This window comes from Sturnira hondurensis, unplaced genomic scaffold (genome assembly GCF_014824575.4).
Source record: "Sturnira hondurensis isolate 20B ecotype Veracruz unplaced genomic scaffold, ASM1482457v3 Scaffold0002638, whole genome shotgun sequence".
Classification (NCBI taxonomy): domain Eukaryota; kingdom Metazoa; phylum Chordata; class Mammalia; order Chiroptera; family Phyllostomidae; genus Sturnira; species Sturnira hondurensis.
Window position 1 is genome coordinate 10,646,993 of NW_028075269.1, and position 17,742 is coordinate 10,664,734.

General features: G+C 46.4%; 1 protein-coding gene across 2 annotated transcripts in view; it reads left to right on the plus strand.

The window, feature by feature from the left end:
* Window positions 1-17,742, plus strand: part of KIAA1549L (KIAA1549 like) — a 97,044-nt gene that overhangs the window by 21,509 nt on the left and 57,793 nt on the right. For both annotated transcript variants that reach the window (XM_037040476.1, XM_037040477.1), the window contains exons 8-10: window positions 1,950-2,101; window positions 7,183-7,354; window positions 15,853-16,016. In XM_037040476.1, the coding sequence (XP_036896371.1) occupies window positions 1,950-2,101; window positions 7,183-7,354; window positions 15,853-16,016 (488 nt within the window). The remainder of the gene's footprint in view (window positions 1-1,949; window positions 2,102-7,182; window positions 7,355-15,852; window positions 16,017-17,742) is intronic.

Below are 17,742 nucleotides of genomic sequence, written 5' to 3' on the forward strand. Positions count from 1 at the left end.
CACAATTTTAAAAATTGTAATGAAATGCACATAACATGAAATTGTCCATTTAAACCATTTTCAAATGTCCAGCTCAGTGGCATTAAATACACTCACAGTGTTATACCACTGTCACTGCTATCTACTTCTAGAACTTTCCCATCAGCTGGGGGGCCTCTGGCTCTCCCTCTCTTTGGTGTCTGCCTTTGAGCCATCACTGAGATTCCCATAAAGTAATCAATTCTTTTTTTAAAGATTTTACTTATTTATCTTTAGAGGGGAAGGGAAGGAGAGAGGGAGAGAAATATCAATGTATGGTTGCCTCTCATGCGTCCCCTGCTGGAAACTGGCCTGCAACCCAGGCACGTGCCCTGACCGGCAATTGAACCGTGATCCTCTGGTTCACAGGCCTGCACTCAATCCACTGAGCTGCACCAGCCAGGGCAGTAATCGGTTCTTGATGATGCCCTCAATGTCCTCTGTCTCCTCTCTTACTCTGTCCATCGGCCAGGAGAGGCCACCTTAGAAGTAGTCCTTCAGCAGTTGATCGCATCACTTTCCCAGAGGGGCATCTCTGGATTATCAAGACCACGGGCTCTCCTGTCTGGGGCCAGGAGGCAGGCTGTGTCAGGGGACTCCCAGGGACCTCTGGGACCTGCCACACTGGGAACGGTGCAGGAGTGTTTTGTCTGTCGGCAGGAATTCTGCTGGCAGCTGAGCTGGGAGTCCCTCACAGGGACTCCAGAAAGAGAACTGCCCCGTATCCTCCACTGGGGTTTATTTGGCATTTATCTCACCGAGGAAGTAACTTCTGAAACTCAGCTCTGAGTTTCACTTCTCTCTTGGTCAGTTTAAACCTCATTCTCTGTGTCTTGTGGTCATCAGTTGCTTGTTCTCACCCTGAGTGGAATGTGATTGTGAGGATACATATGGAAATGCATGAGCTATTTCCATATCCCAGTAGATGGGAGGTATTCATGGCCCTTTGCTGGATGGTGTTAAGTGAAAAAAATTGTATTAGGTTCCCAGCCCATGTAAGTTTTGATTTCTTTGAGATGAGAATTCTTTTTAGCATTTTTAGTTTCTGGGATGGCTGCATTTGAAGGCAGTGTTTGTATGTTCGGGATGACATGTGCCTCCCAAAGGACCTGGAGGGAGGACTGGAACTGGGGATGGGGGTTGACAGCAGAAGGAGAGAGGGGCTGGTGCTAAGCCCCTTTACACAGTTTGTCTCATTTTGACGGCAGATCTCATTAGAAGTGTATTTGCTGTGATGCAGACTTGCTCCCTTTTACGGAGAAGGACTTGGACTCAGAGAGGGCCAGTGGTTTGCAGAAAGTTTCACAAAGGCAAGAGCCCCTTCTTTCTGGCATGCTGCCCTGCTCTCAAATGGAAGACTGCCCGAGAGGCCCTGTACAGCTTTGGGACGGCTCTCAAAAGGACCGCTGGGGAGGGAGAGATGAGGACATTGAACAGGGCGGTTTGCCAAGGTGTAAGGGCTGCATTGCAGGATGGAGCTTAGATTCCACAGTAAAGCTGTTGAGAAGGAAAAATAAGGGTAGCCCTGAGCCAGGGCTTCCAAGTGGGAACCAGCAAAAAACCAGTTAGCCATACCCATACCTGGGCTGCATGCCCACAGGGACTCTAACCTGTGATAAGGATCAGAGTTAATATAGCAGCATTAGACATGTCACAGCTCATGAGGGAGGGAGCCCAGGCTTTGGGTTTGAACCCTCACTTTTCTGGTTAGTGGCTGTGACCTTCACACGTCGCTTGCCCTTGTCAGCATCTGTAACACGTGGATAGTGATTCCTAACTCCTGGGGCTGCTGTGAGGGTAAAGCGAGGAGAGGCTGGCGAGCCCTGCCATGCAGTAGGGCCCGTGGCTGGTGCTGGGATGGTGGTGGCTGTGGTTCTGAGCCGGCAGCTAGCCTGTCCTCTGAGCAGTCGCTCTGTCTTCTGTACCCGCAGTGCTGCAGGGCGTGGACAATTCCCTGGTGGGTCTGCACAACCAGAGCTTCGCCCGGGTCATGGAGCAGCGCCTGGCCCAGCTGTTCATGATGTCCCAGCAACAAGGCCGGCGGTTTAAACGGGCCACCACCCTGGGAAGCTACACCGTGCAGGTGGGTGTGTGGGAAGCCGCTGGGGTCTTTAATAACTGTGGGGGGATGTGCTGCCCGAGACTAAACTGTCTGGCTGTGTGCAGAGAGCAGCTACACCACAGACTGACCATGCCATCTAACCCACACGGCTCTGACGCTTCGGGGCTGGGGGTCATAACATCACAATCGTGAAGGAGGGTGAGAGCTACTCCTCCGACGGTCTCACTGTCGGATTATAAGGAAAGGCGGTCCTGGAACAGAGTCTGTACGTGTGCTGGTATTTATTCAACAAAAAGTTGAATGTAAGCAGGCACGGGATACTCCCCAACCTGGTCTGTGTGCTGGATGATGGCCCAGTTCTCGGAGCTTCCAGGCCCTCCTCCCGCCGCTGCTGGGAAACCACAGGTGGGCCAATCAGCATTCCAGGTCCAGGATTCTATTATTCTTTTTCACTCAGTTTTGACAAAAAGAGCCTTCTGATTTATAATGGACACATGACCACACAGGAACTTAGACTAGGGAACCGTTGCAGACGCTGTTGGTGCTCTGCCTGAGTCCCCTCGCTGTTTCTGTCAGTGCCAGCTGCCACCTCTGAATGTTTGTGGAAGGACTGCTCTTGAGATGCCAGAACCCACCTTGCCCACTCAATTCTTGAGTGCCTGGGAATTAACCGTGGTGGGGGTATGAACCCCAGCTCCCTTGTCTCTTAGCTAGGAAAATTCTGAAATGTACGGTTTAGATCATTTCCAGACCTTTCTTACAGAACTAAGCTTTAATTACCCCCTGTGGTAAGTGGCTTAATAACACACCCTTTGTGAGCTCCCTCCCCACCCCTGTGTCACCTACTCACCTTCCTGCCAGTTCTCTGCATCGCTCAAATAAGCTGTAAGCACTCGGTTCTTCTGAGTCTGCTCCTAGGGAACCTAACAGAAGACAGTGGCCCTTCGAAGATAAGGACTGTCAGCCCCCAGATTCTTTATCTAGTTCAAGCAGGAGAGGAACTGTCTCTAGCATGCATGTTCTAGCCAATCCACATATCTTGAATAGCCCTAATTTCACCAAGAGAACCCATTTCTAATGTTTGTTATGCTAATGAACAAAGCTCTGTGGAGCAAGAGGACAGTTAGGGAGACCACTCCAGAATGGCCTTCCTAGTCGGAATCTAGCCCACAGCCACTGGGGTGTGAACTTCTGGTTGGTAAGTCACCGCATTGTGGGTGCAACTTAACCTGAACACACAGGCATAATATCACACTAAGAGAAAGCTTGTTTTAAAGGCATTTACAGGCATCCCCACAGTCTATCTGAAGATCATGTCCCCAGGCAGTCTTGTGAGTACAAACAACCCATCTTCCCGAACACTCCTTCCTGAATCTGTATCGTGCCCCCGAGGGAAACTCCAGGTCTCACGTCCACAGCCAGTGACTTTGGTCCCTTGTCCCATTGCATGTTGCTGTAGTTCTAAACACCTCTGTGGCCTGTGACAGCCTGTCCTGAGGTAAAACGAGGGTTAATTTTGCATGCCAGGTTGATTTTGCCTCAGTGGGTTCCGTGCCAGCCCTCTACTTCACACTTCTCCAAACACCAGAAAGGAAGTCTCTCCCAACACCGTGAAATGGGATTTGCCTCTGCTGGAGGGGGAGGGGAGTCATTTACTAATAACACCTACAATCTTGGTGTCACTAGCAACCTAATAATCTAACAGCATTCTTTGTGTTGAGAAGGTCCAGTGAGATGTTCTTCCTTCCTTTCCTCCAAGCTCCCAGTGTGCGTGGCCCCAGTGGCGGCCAGGAATACCTGAGGGAAGCAAGTAGGGATTTATTTCTGCCAATCCCTAATTTACAGAGGCTGTAGATCAGCTTGTAACATGACCCTGGGAGGAATCTTGGTAAGAAGGATTGGCTAATAAATTGAAGTTGAGTGAAGTTATTAGATATTTGAAAGCTCACGCACCTTCTACCTGGTTGTACTGACGCTCTCCAACGTCCTCTCCCACAAGGGACAGGACGAACGTGCCCAGGTTTCCCAGGTAAAATTCACTCCACGGAACTTACATCTTCTTTCCACACAGAGGCCTTCCTTTGGGGATCTGGTCATTTTAAAAGATGAACCACCTTCATGAATATGGAAATTTAGAGGTCTAGACTTGAAAGATATTTCTCTAGTAGATATATTTGAAAAAGAAAGTCCAACAAAGAAATACGTGTGGCCAAAAACCTTTTCAAATGTTTAACTCCATTTGCCATGAAAGAAATGCAGACTTTAACTACCATAAGATTACATTTTCATCTATAAAAGATTAGGGACACAGTGCTTTCCAGTGTCGATGAGGATGTGGGGAAATGGCACTTTCAGACAGTAAATGGATATGACCTCTCTGGTTGACAAGTGAGCAGTTGAGACAAGAACCTTTCAGATAGTCACAGACCTACTCATGGGTGGTCATCTTGAAGAAAGAGAGGCAAACACACACAGACAAATGGGGGATGACAATGTTTCTCAGACAGTGTTCGGAAAATGGTCCTTGTACGCTGCCCTGAGGCCAAGGGGCTCCCAGGTCAGGTTTGGGTAAGGCTGCATCCTTTGGCCCTTCTGGACGGTTCCCAGGGCCTATTGGCAAACCACAGACTCTAAAAAGGCCTGTAGTAAAGAAATCTCCTTTGACCGTATTACATGGATTCTAAATTTAAATGCCAACGAGACCTTTGTTTTTAGTAATATCTACATTTCTCCAACATTTTATTACGAACATTTTCAAACTCATAGAAACATTGAGAAAATGATATGGTAAGTGCCCACACACTGACCGTCTAGGTTCTGCAACTAACAGTGTGTACTATGTCACTGCTTTACACTCGATCACATATATCATCTCCACCCCAGAGGTCAGTTTGGACTGTTCTAGCACTTCATGTGAATGGAATCCTGTACTATATTCTCTTTTATGTAAAACTTTTTTGACTCAGTATAGTGTTTTTGATATTCCTCCATGTTGTATTATTGTATTATTCCTATCATGTTGAATATTAAATATTCAATATTTTTAAAAATAATATAAATATTGAATAATATTCCCTTTTATGAATATACTACATTTTATTCATTCTTCTGTGGATGGATTCCTAGGCTTTCTCCAAATTTTAGCTGTTATAAACAAAGCTGCTACGAACACTGTTCTACAAGTCTTTCTATGGCCATGTGCTTTCATTTCTCCTGGGTATATAGGAGTGGAACGTCTGGTTCACTGGCGTATGTCCATTCTGTAAGGAGCTGCCAGGTCTTTTCCCAAAGTGTACCGCTTTATGCCCCCACCAGCCAGATGTGGAGTTCCAGTTACTGTACGTTCTCATCCACACTTGGTGTTGTCAGTCCTTGTTATTTTAGCTGTCCTTGTGGGTGATGATCGTGTCTCATGGCTTAAATTCGAATTTCACCATTGACCATATTTTAGATGCTTACTGGCTGTTTAGATGTCTTCCTTTGTGAATTGTCTGATCATACTTTTTTAAAAACCATTTTTGTTGGGTTGTAGTAACATCTATTTTTAATTGTTACATGTAGCATACATACCAAGGGGTGTAAAAATCTGTAGAGTTTAAAGACCACTAATAAAAAGAAGCCACAACCCAGAGGGTAAGAATATGTTATTATCTAATCTCAGAAGCTTTTTATATGTCTTCTTTTATTACACATACTTCCTTTTGTTCTGTTAAAGTTGAGTGTGCTTCTGACTTTTGCATTAAATCATGCCTAAATTTTCTGTAGGTATGTTACCATCCATGTGTGTATATCCCTAAACAGTACATCATTTGGTTTTGCCTGATTTTGAATTTTATATTCTGTAATATTTTTCCTTAGTGTCAGGCTTTTGTATTCAAGTAGCCAGAGTTTATGTACATTACTCTATAATATTTCACTGTGTAACTATACAATAACTCATTTATCTGTTCTACCGTTAGCAACTTTTGAATTTTCAGGGGGGTTTTCTTTGTGTTACTAATGCTGCTATAAACAGTTTTGTAATACCGTTCAATATCCTATGAAACTCAGAATCCATAATATGCACTTTGGAAAAACTACGATGTCTATCAATTGTTAATTATAACAGTGAAAAGTTGATAGCAACCTCAATGTTCAAAAATGAATGGTTAGTTAATGTATGAGATATGCATATAGTAGAACATGATTAAGTATTAAAATTTGTGTTTTATGTATTTGGAATGATTTCCGATCGTAAGTTACTAGACTGAAAAGTGAGCGACAATTGAAGTGTTTAACTAGAAAGGCTTGGCTAAGTAAGTTTGTGAGGTGTGAGTTAGCATGTAGGAATTAACACTATGCCTTTGTTGTATCGAAGATCATTTGGGGATATGAGTAAAAACAGCGATATGTTATACTATATACAGAGTATTATAAATAATTTGGTAAAATAATAAATAAAAGGTTTGTGTGGGGGAAAAAACTCCCAAGAATAGGAGCAAATACTCCAAATGATAAAAGTCATTAGCTTATGGCTGAGGGATTACAGGTTGTTTTTATTTTGTTTCATTTCCTGATGTTCTTCTGTATTTTCATATTTTCTACAGTGAATATGTATAACTCCTACAGTGAGAAAAAGCAAGAGAGGTAATTTTAGAAAAGGACTTTGAATCTCCAGGTACTGTTTTTATCAGAGATCTTTTGAATTGCAGACATTGAAGTTCATTTTTTTCCCTCCCTGGCAACTGCAGGAGTTTGAAATTAGAGATCTTGTTTGAGGATAACCTAACATGCCCTGAATTAATGTGGAGGCCTATTTTCTAATGAGGCCAGAGTTCTCTGGAGGCTGGAAGACATCACCATTTCAGCGTTTTCTTCTCCAGTCACACTGTGCTTTCCAGATGTCCGTGTCTTCTCCTCCTGTCTCCCCCTCCAGCGACAGCAGGGCTTCTTGCAGTTCTGGTGGTAGGGGAGGTACATTAAGATTGATGTCTTAAATAGATGCTGTGGATCCACTTGGCCACGGAAGGCCTCAGCAGTCAGGAGAGAGCCTGCTGATTGCCCAAGTGATTGCAGGGTCTATGCAAGATGTCCTATAACCATGGCCCCTTTTTTTCTGAAAGATGGTAAAGATGCAGCGGGTGCCTGGACCCAAGGACCCAGCGGAGCTGACTTACTACACGCTGTACAACGGGAAGCCTTTGCTGGGGACTGCAGCTGCCAAGATCCTGAGCACCATTGACTCCCAAAGGATGGCCTTGACCTTGCATCACGTTGTCCTTCTGCAAGCTGACCGTAAGGGGATAGTGTTTCCATTCATTATTCTTAATGCCACTAAATGTTTCCTGCAAATCAAAGTGATACCCTAAGCTCCTGTTAATGGACTCAGAGCTAAACATATTTCTGTCCTAGAAGGTTTTTAAATCAATCAGCTGTGTTTGAAGCAATAAGTTTGAAATAAGGAATAGGTTTTAAGTATTAGAAAGATGTTCATGATAATTGCTATGCCCAGATCCTACCCACTCCTCCTCCTCATTATAGTGAATAGCTAGAAAAATCACCATAACTACCCTGGCTGGTGAGGCTCAGTGGATTGAGTGTCAGCCTGCAAACGAAAGGTCACCAGTTTGATTCCATGTCAGGGCACATGCCTGGGTTCGGGGCTGGGATCCCAGTTGGGGGTATGTGAGAGGCAACCATTCAATGTATTGACTGCACACATCAATGCTTCTCTCCCTCTCTTTGTCCCTCCCTTCCCCTCTCTCTAAAAAAATAAGTAAATAAAAACTTAAAAGATTAAAAAAATAACCATAGCTGAGATCATATTTGTTGTCTGGGGAATGAAAGATAGTTTGATTCAACCAACATGTCTAGAGTCCTTCATGAACTGCTGCCGTGGTGCTGGAAGACGCACAGAAGTGGGCAAGGCCTTGCCCCTGCCTTTGAGGAGCAGAGAGGGAGTTAATGCGAATGCAGAAGAGTGGACTGCAGGGAAGTGCCACGAGGAGGTAGTGTGACACAGGGGTTGGCAGAGGGAGAGTTTGCTCTGAAGGGCATCTGGGAAGAATGAACGGAGAGAGGATGTTAAAAGTAATAGCTGCCCCTTTGAATACCCTCCCCCCTGGCAGCTGCTATGCTCATTGCTTTATGTGGGTGTTCTCACTTTCTCTGCTCGTTAGGGCAACTTTACTCAGCTCCAAGTTACCGGTGAGGAAACCGAGGCTCAGACAAGTTAACTAACTTGGTCAATATTGCAGAACTAGTACCTAGATCTCCAGAATATGAATCTGGATCTGCCTGACTGCAAATGTGTTCTTAACTGTGTTATATACTAAGATTTCAATGGAGGGAGAGGAAGGGTGTGTATTCCAGACAGAGGGAGAGGCATGAGAAGAATAGAAGCAAAGAGCACTGGGTGTGCTGGAAAAACAAGGGGTTCGAATTGCCTGGAGTGCAGAAACTTGAGGAGGAGTTGATGGGATTAGGGAGGTGTATTATGAGAGAGCCAGGCCTTGGTTGGCAGGGGAGATGGTACATAATGTGATTCATTTGCTGGAGCTTTGCTGGCTCATTGTCTCTTCTACAGTGCTTCCCTGTCCCAGTCCATCCTCTACTTTGATCTCTCATTCCGGGGCCTCCTCACTTCTATCTGAGGCCTGGTGGCGCTTGGGAAGGGACAGAAAGGCCAGGGCTGGCTTTATAAGAGCAAGAGGTAAATGGAGTATCAGGGGAAGTGGTTAGGCCAAGGGGAGCTTGCTGATGGCGGCTGAAGGGGAACGGTGGAAAGTTTGAGAGCCCGGGAAGGAGAGAGATCGTATCAGACTAGAAGATGCGTGGAGTCGGGGATCATCTGGGGGGTTCCCCAGAGGCTTGATTATGACTCAGAGAGATGGGAGCCAGACCCTGTTCCGTCCAGCTGCACAGCTGCTGTCCCTCAGCCTTCATTTTTTGTCTCCTCCAAACCCACATGGTCCTCTCAGTTCCCTTCTTTAATGACTCACAGATATCTTCCCTCTTCTCCATTTTATTACTATGCCTTCTTGGACTTCGCAGGTATTTTCCAAATAATCTGTCACTTGGCCATTATGTGCTGTCTGTACTATAATTAGAGTCATTATCGACACTTTGGAAAACACACAGCTTCTGATCTTACAGCCACACTGGAGTGTTCATCCCTAACGATTCCTGTTCCTCTGAAGCCTTCCTCAACCCCTGAAGCAGACACCCCCAAATCTTTCCTAGTTCCAGGGGCCTCCATTGCCCTTATCACAATGAGCAAATGACCGACCTTTGAGCTCTTTAAAAGCCAGTACCACATCTCATTTGTCTTTGAATATCCAGCCCCAACTACTGTCTGGCTCTGTTCTTGTGAAGGCAAACCATTGCCAAGTGTCTATGCCAGTCCCCGAGGGAGGCACACGATTGGAAGACACCTAAGCAGAGCTGAACCTTTGCAATAAAACAGACCTGGATTCATGCCCTTGCTCTTCCACTTTGCAGCTGTGGAGCTCAGAGATAAATGAATACCCTCTCTTACCTTCATTTTCCTCGTCTGTAAAGTGGTAATATTTTTAAAACAGACCTGATAGGACTAAATGAGATAATTATTTTATGTAAAGGGCTTAGTAGGGTCCTGGGGCTCCTATTAAGTACTTAGTAAGGGGTAGCTGAATGACTCATTTACCAATAAGGTGAAAGGACTAAAGGAGAGAGGGAATGAAGAAGGAAAGGTGATTTGAAGATTAAGAACCCATGCAATTCACAGAATAGGGTGCTATTGATGAAAATAGAAAGGGGATTGGAGAGGAGAAGCATTTTTAGGAGGGAGAGGTAATTTATTTCTTCTGGACCATGTCGAGTTTAAAGTGATGAGATTATGAAGGGGTGCTATTTGAATATTGAGGGGGCACTGATAATAATAATTGAGCCCTGGCTGGTGTGGCTCAGTGGATTTACTGTCTGCCTACAAACCAAAGGATCTCTGGTTCGATTCCCCGTCAGGGCACGTGCCTGAGTTGTGGGCCAGGTCCCCAGTGGGGGCGTGTGAGAGGCAACCATACATTGATGTTTCACTCCCTCTCTTTCTCCTTCCCTTCCCCTCTCTAAAAATAAATTAATAAAATCTTTAAAAAATATATTGAGGGCGTGCCAATGGGATATTGAGAACTGAAGTTAACAGAGTTGTTGGAATTCAAGTCTGAATCTCAGGGGAGAGGTTAAAGTTAACAGGTTTTTGAGAATGTTGTAGATGCAGGTTAGAGTTAAAACCCCGGAGAAAATTCTGGAGAGAGAACATAGCTAGAGGACAGGCCCTGGGAAGTGCCTCCCTGCCCAGGATCCGATGGAAAAGAAACCGAATCCAATGGAGAGGAAGAGGAACCGAAATGTTGCCAATCCCACTTTCTCCTAATAGTTTGAAAATCAGCCTGCAGTGTGAGTCTGAGGTCAGCACGTGGAATAGGGTCAGTGTTGAATGGACACCTTGTTTCTCGAAGGGCAGGGGGGCGCGGATAACATTCGGTGTGTTCCAGTGTCTTATAAATCGCCAGGTCTGGGGCCAGTGTGCAAGGCCCTATGTGCAGTGCCCTACAGTGGGGTGTACAATGCCACCTGACCCCATCACCTCTAGGTAATGAGGCAGCAGTGAATTCTAAAGAGGTGGCTGCATCTCCTATGAAGGTTCTCATCGGCTCCTTTTGCAGGTCCCAGGCAGGATCTGGAGTGAGAGGTTCTTCATAGTGGTTATGTAACTAATGTAGCAGAAAAACAATTCTCCCCACACAGAACCAGACCAGAGCATGGCCATCAGGCTCACCTCAAAAATACCATTTATAGCCCAGGCTGGTGTGGCTCAGTGGATTGAGCTCCAACCTTTGATTCGCTGGTTCAATTCCCAGTCAGGGCACATGCCTGGGTCGTGGGCGAGGTCCCCAGTGGGGGATGTATGAGAGACAACCACACATTGATGTTTCTCTCCCTCTGTCCCTCCCTTTCCCTCTCTCTGGGAATAAATGTAAATCTTTAAAAAATACATTTACAGAAAGCAATAGACTGACCCTTTGGTGAAGGGAATGTGTGCGCATTCACTTTTTCAACAAACACTTTTTGAGCACCCATTACGTGCCTGGAACTATCCTAGGCGCTGGAGATACAGCAGTGAACGGAACAGACGAAACCATCTGCATGGAGCTTACGTTTCTGCGTGGGCAGATCAGATAAAATAAATAACACGTTAGATGCTAATATGTGCCTCGGAGGAAAATGAAGCAGGAGGGGCTAGCGAGCATCAAGGAGATGCTGGTCATGATTTTAAATTGTTGGGGTGGGAGAGTCAAGAAGAGGCTCACTGAGGCAGTAACTTTTGCGTGACCACCTGCGGCTATCTGGGGACAAGGTTCCAGGCAGGGGTCGGGGTTGAGACCGGCAAGGAGGTCTAAGGCACAGATGAAGGAGCAGGAGCACAGGAGCCTCGCAGCCACACCCCAGGAGGGGTGCCAGCCACAGCTGGGCGCCCTGGGCAGGAGAGCAATGTGCACCCAGCATGTGCCAGCCGGGGGGGGCCTCCTACTCTCCCACTCACACCGTCAGGAGCTCTGATGCTGTGTCAGCCACAGAAAAGGAGACCTTTTTAAATGGCTTTCTCTCCTTCGGCATGTGTTCCACGTGAGAATAGTTTCTTGGTTTGGGTGACGCGGATGCTTGACTTCATCCTTTCTGACGAGCATTTGTGTGTGCATGTGGTGTGCTCACACGCACACTGCCACACATCTGTGTGGACTCAGAACTGTCCTCGACTGTGTATGTCGGAGAGTGAGTTCCCACAGAAGCACCTAACCTACCCAGGGCTCAGTTTGCTCGCCGCGCACTGGGGATGAGAACACCCCCCAGGCCGGGGGGTCTGCCACGTACCTGTGCCCGGTGCCCAGTGCGTGTCCGGGACCCGTCGTCTCCTTTTCTTGTCCTTCCTCTGCTGCAGCTCTTGCAAATTAAATAAACATTTTTTCTCACCTCTGTCCGTGACTTTGTAGTTTCAGATCCTTATGCCAATGAATATATCGTGTTTGGATGACTTCCGTTGGCCTAACTTGACTCTCTCTTTGACTTTAAAATGAATTTATTAATGTACCTGAGGTGAATCTATTCTCTCCTCATTTAAATCGAGGTGGAAGGATTTTACAGATGGCACCAAGAAAGAACATATCCACCCAAACATTAAAGCTGAGTAAAAGCAGGGCACGTGTAAATATTTCATTCTCGCTAATGAAAAGAATCGATATATATTTAGGGTATCCTGTTGTGATACACTATACATTTTTTTAATCAGGATAGACTAACACAGCCAAGAAGAGGCATATTCATATTTGTCACAGCAGGTCTGAGCTTTGGAAAATGTTGAAGGCATAAAACTCACATATAAATACCAAATTACTAAAAGCAGGAGCAATTAAATGCTTAATGTCAACAGAAGCACACCATCTAATGAGGTGTTTTCAGAAGTTAATAATGTGATTAATCACCAATTGACAAAAACTGGGGTAAAGAAATTCTTTGTGCCGAGAGCACTCCAGGTCTAAGCACTGCCTGATGCGAGGCCGATCTGGGCAACTGAGGCACCAGGTGAAGTGGGGGGCGCTGAAGTCAGAGAGACAGAACTGGCTCCCCAGGCAGGCCCTCCCCGTGGGGCGCTCACCAGTGCGGTCTTTATATTCCAGGCTCTGGTCCTCAGCTTTCCCAGTCTGGTAGCTCACAGAGCTCAGCAGAATCAGGAGAGCCAACTCATGCTAACCAGATGTACCAAGATACTGATGTATAAACCAGACTGGCAGTATATTCACTTGAAATATGGATTAGAACTACCAAGGAGATGGTGCTTCTTTTAACTGTCCATTACTCTATCCTGTATGAAAATCTGTATGAGGAGCCAAATTGTAACAGGGGTAATGATAGTTCATTTATACATTCATTCAGCTTTTAATTAAACACATACTGTGTGCAAGGCCCTATTCTAGGCCCTGCAGACAGAGCAGTAAATAAGAGACAAACATTTCCTGCCCTCTTAGAGTGTGTATTCTGATACAGGGGCCAGGGGTGACAGAGGACATATGAATCATGTCAGGGAGTGATAAGTGCCTTAGAGCCTTGTCACTCCCAGTGTGGCCTGGGCGCCTGCTGCGTGGGCACCACCTGGTAGCTCCCTCGAAAGGCAGACGCTAGGCCCCACCCCACCCCACAGGAATCAGGTCCCAGGGATGGCTGCGCACATTTGAATTTCAGAAGCAGTGCTTTAGAGAAAAAAATGAGTGGGGTGAGGGGGGTGGAGAGTGCCCGGCAGGGATTTTTATTTCCTGTGGAGTACAGGGAAGGCCTCACAGATAGGGCAGCCTGTTCAGAGACCCGAAGAGAAGGGTCAACACCAGTGACAGAGTCTTGGCCTGGGAAACTGGGTTAGGAAGCCATGTAGAGATCTAGGTGAAGAATGTTCTAGGCGGAGGAATCAGCCAGGGCAAAGGCCCTGAGACAGGAGCATGTCTAGTGCATTTGGGGGACAGTGGGAGGCCAGAGCGAGTTAAGGGAAGAGCACTGGGCAATCAGGCCAGGCAGGTCACTTAGGGTCCTCATAGAAGTTCTGAGGACTTTCTGGCTCTCACTCCAGAGGGTTTTGAGCAGGAGTGTTGTGATCTGAGTTTTTAAAGTATCATTCCGGCCCTGGCTAGTGTAGCTCAGTGGATTGAGCGTGGGCTGCGAACCAAAGGGCCGCAGGTTTCATTCCCAGTCAGGTCACATGCCTGGGTTGTGGGCCAGGTCCCAGGGGGGACCACGTGAGAGGCAAATACATATTGATGTTTCTCTCCCTCTCTTACTCCCTCCCTTCTCCTCTCTTCTAAAAATAAATAAAATCTTTAAAGTATCACTCCAGCCGCTGTGTTACAAATAGACCACAGGGAACAGGGAACAAGGTAGGAGGCCACTGAGTAATGCTTCAGGGGAGAGACATGGTGGTCTGAGCCACCATGACAGCAGCAGTGAGGGAAAGAAGTGAGCAGACCCTAAATGTGTGTCGGAGACGGAGACGACAGGGTTTGTTGATGCATGGATGTTTGGTGAGAGCAAAAGAGAGGGCCGAGACTGATAACAAAGTCACCGGCCTGAGAAACTGGAAGGGAGAAGTTGCCATTTATTGGAGTGGGGAATATCATAGGAAGAACAGGTTTGGGGGTGAAGGGAATCTGGGGGAGGGTTTGGGGCATATTAAATTGAGATATCTAATTGGAGAGTTGAACTGGCAGCTGAATGTAGGAATCTAGAGCTCAGGGTAGAAGTTGGATATATACGAATATAAACGAGCATCGTCAGAACGTACATGGTATTTAAAATCTGTGAGATCATCTAGGGAGTGTAGAGAAGCGTGCTTGGGCGTTGTCAGTGGACAGTGTCAGCAAGCCGCACCAGCCAGGCGCCGTGATCTTGTCCACCAGGATAGACCTGCCATCCGTCCGGGTGATCCATGTTTACCGTCAGGGCACATTCTGCTGGTGTGGGCAAGTCCTTGCCTGGCCTTCGGTTCTCCAGGTTTTTTTTTTTTGCAGACTCCACTTCCTTCTATTAATGCCTTCCTGCAGGCAGTTGTTTTGCTTACTGTTTTCTTTATTTTGGTTCTAAGAACATATTGGTTCTTTTGCTTGAACTGAAGTGTTTTCCAAGCTTCCCTTCCCCCTATCAGTGATCATAGGGGGCTCTCATTCATCTCATGTCAGGGTCTTTTTTCTTTTTCTTGTATTTTTCTAACCCAACTTCTGAAAAAGTTGAAAGAATCATGTGGTGAACACCCATGTTCTCATCACCTAGATTCCACAATGAGCATTTTACTGTGTTTTTATTATCACATATCTGTTCGTTTATGTATCCTTCCATTCATCCATCTTTTTTCTTATGCATTTTGAGGTTGCAAACATCTGTAGACTTCAACCCTACACACTTCAGCATACATACCATTGCCTTGAGGTCAATTATTTATGATGTTTTTAGGTAAAATTTATATACAGTGAAATGCACAAAACTTACGTATCTCATTTGATAAGTGCTGACGAATGTAGACACCTGGGTAATCCCAGCCCTACATGACCATCGCCCTGTTGCCCTTTGCAGGTTAACTAATTCCAGCCTCACCCCCTGGAGGCACCTATTGTCCTAATAGTACATTCTTCCTACTGATATTGGCTTCTGTTCTCTTTTCTTTACTTGGGTTCTGAGAACAGCCTGATCCTTTTGATTAGACCAAGGCATATCCAAGGTCCCCAGCCAAGCCATCTGGGGAGGCGGGAGGGAAGTCTCCACCCATTACATTGTAATCGTTGCCCACTCAGAGGGTGACGTCGTGACCTTCTATAGAGTCATCTCTCTGTGGCCTTTGCCTCCTCATTCCAGCACCACTCTAGTGCTCAGATTTCTTCTCTCTTCCCTCTTGACTCATGGACATCACCAATGGGGAAAGCTCATACGTATCCATCTTCCTCCTCCTCGTGGCGATCTCGGAGCCTCACATGTTATTGAGCACCTCCCGAAGCGCCACATGTGTCTCGTCTCACGGATGCCTCGTGGTGTGATAGCCCTGTTTACAGATGAGGAAACTGGGACTCAGAGACCTTGAGTCACTTGCCCAGTGTAAGAGCCTTTCTACTCCCAAACCCTCTTACCCATTTCATGACTTGGGACTCGGGGGGGATTTATCTCCAGGGGCCTTTCCCCTTCCCAGTGCCCCTTGTCATGTGCTTCCCGCTGGCTCTTCCCTGCAGCTGTGGTGAAGAACCCACCCAACAACCTGTGGATCATCGCCGCAGTGCTGGCACCCATCGCCGTGGTCACGGTCATCATCATCATCATCACTGCCGTGCTCTGCCGGAAGAACAAGAACGACTTCAAGCCGGACACCGTGATGAACCTGCCTCAGAGGGCGAAGGTACGCAGCGAAGCAGGCGGAGAGGAATGGGGCCCTGGCCTGCAGGGGGCTCTGGCTGCCTTTTCTCTCTTGGCTTTGGAGCCGTTACAAGTACCTTCAGAAACATCCTAACTTGAAGGAGACCCTTTGTGTATTAATTTATGTGCTTGAATGTTTACAAATTTATGGTAAAATATGCATAACAAAGGTTACCATTTTAGCCATTTTTAAGTGTACAGTTCAGGGTCGGTAAGTATAGTCACTTAGTTGTACGCCCTTCACTTTTACAATCAGGATGTGACAGCTACTGCTTAGCTCATGTTCACTCTTTGCCATCAGTGCTTCTAAGTGCTTTCTAGATGGCAACTCAGTCCTCACAGCAACCCTTTGAGGAAGGGCCCTTATTTTACAGATGAGGAAACCAAAGCACAGAAAACTAGACAGACCTAAAAGGGGCTTTGATCTAATCTGACTCCCTCTGATTACTAAGAAATGACTCCTTTAGATGGCACAGTGAGTAAGTAGCAGAACTGATAGTGGAATTAGGTTTCTTGGCTCATAATACAGGGTGCTTGAGGCACTGTAGGCCATCAGAATTTTCCTGCTTCGCTGGCAGGAGAGTGGCTCACTCTCAAAGGGTGCCGTGATGGCAAGCTGCAGAGGGCCCTGGCCAGTCAGCTGTCACACTCCAGGGGCTCCAGTGAAGCCTGGCCAGGAGCCCCATCCACTCTCACAGCCTCCGCTGGTCTGCCCCAGTCACCTCTGGGGAATGGACTGAGAAAATTCCAAAGGCTCATTTTCCAGTCACATGGCTCCCTCCATGGTGTTTCATAAAAAAAAATGCAATCATCTGTAATACCTGATGTTTAAATAAGGCCTTACAATTTTCTGGGCTCTCCTAGGTCGTGGTCAGGGAAGGTTTTATTATTTTATTGCTCAGAAACCCCAAGGAAAGTGAGACTGTGGGACTGGACCAAAATCACAAAGCTCTCAGCAGAGGTGCGTGCGACTCCAGCCTCTGCCTGGGGCTTTAGGATCTTCCTACTTCCTACACCTCTCTGATCCCTTAGCTTTGTCAGGTAGAATCCTCTTCCAGCCCTGAGCCCCTGAACTTTGTCCCTCTGTGCAGGAATGGAACCGTGACTGGAATTTCATGTCCACTGGAAGGCATGTCATGGAGATCATTCTTGCTGGGAGTCATGCATGCCTCATTCTTTCTGGGTGATCACCCCTCACTTCAGCAAAAGAAATCAAATGAATTTTATTGTTTATTAAATCAATCCTCCTGTTGAGAAGCTGCAGCCTGAATAGACACTCTGTGTACTGAACAGCCAGTCCCCAAAGAATGTCGTTCTGTTTCTGTTGACACAGAGCCACCCGCTTCCCAGACACATCGCGATGTTGGTAATTACCCAAGCAGTGAAAAGTGAAACTCTCCCAAGCGGGGGCATTTCACTTCCATCTGAGCTTACTTACAACCTGAGCCTTTCAGACACAGTGGTAATCACCAAAATCTAATTGCAGCCCGGTTTTGGAATGCAAAACACGCCATACTGAGGTTGTAAATGCCATCTTTGTGTTATAGATTAAGTCAGAATTTTATGAATTTGCCAAGGTGAGTTGGCCAGCACTTGATTTCAGCATAGCTTCTGGCTTGAAAGCTATCTGCAGCTGGAACAGATTAATGTTTGTAGGTTCTTATAGCCCTTTTTTATGTTCTTGCCTGGTGCATTGTGCTTCAGGAGAT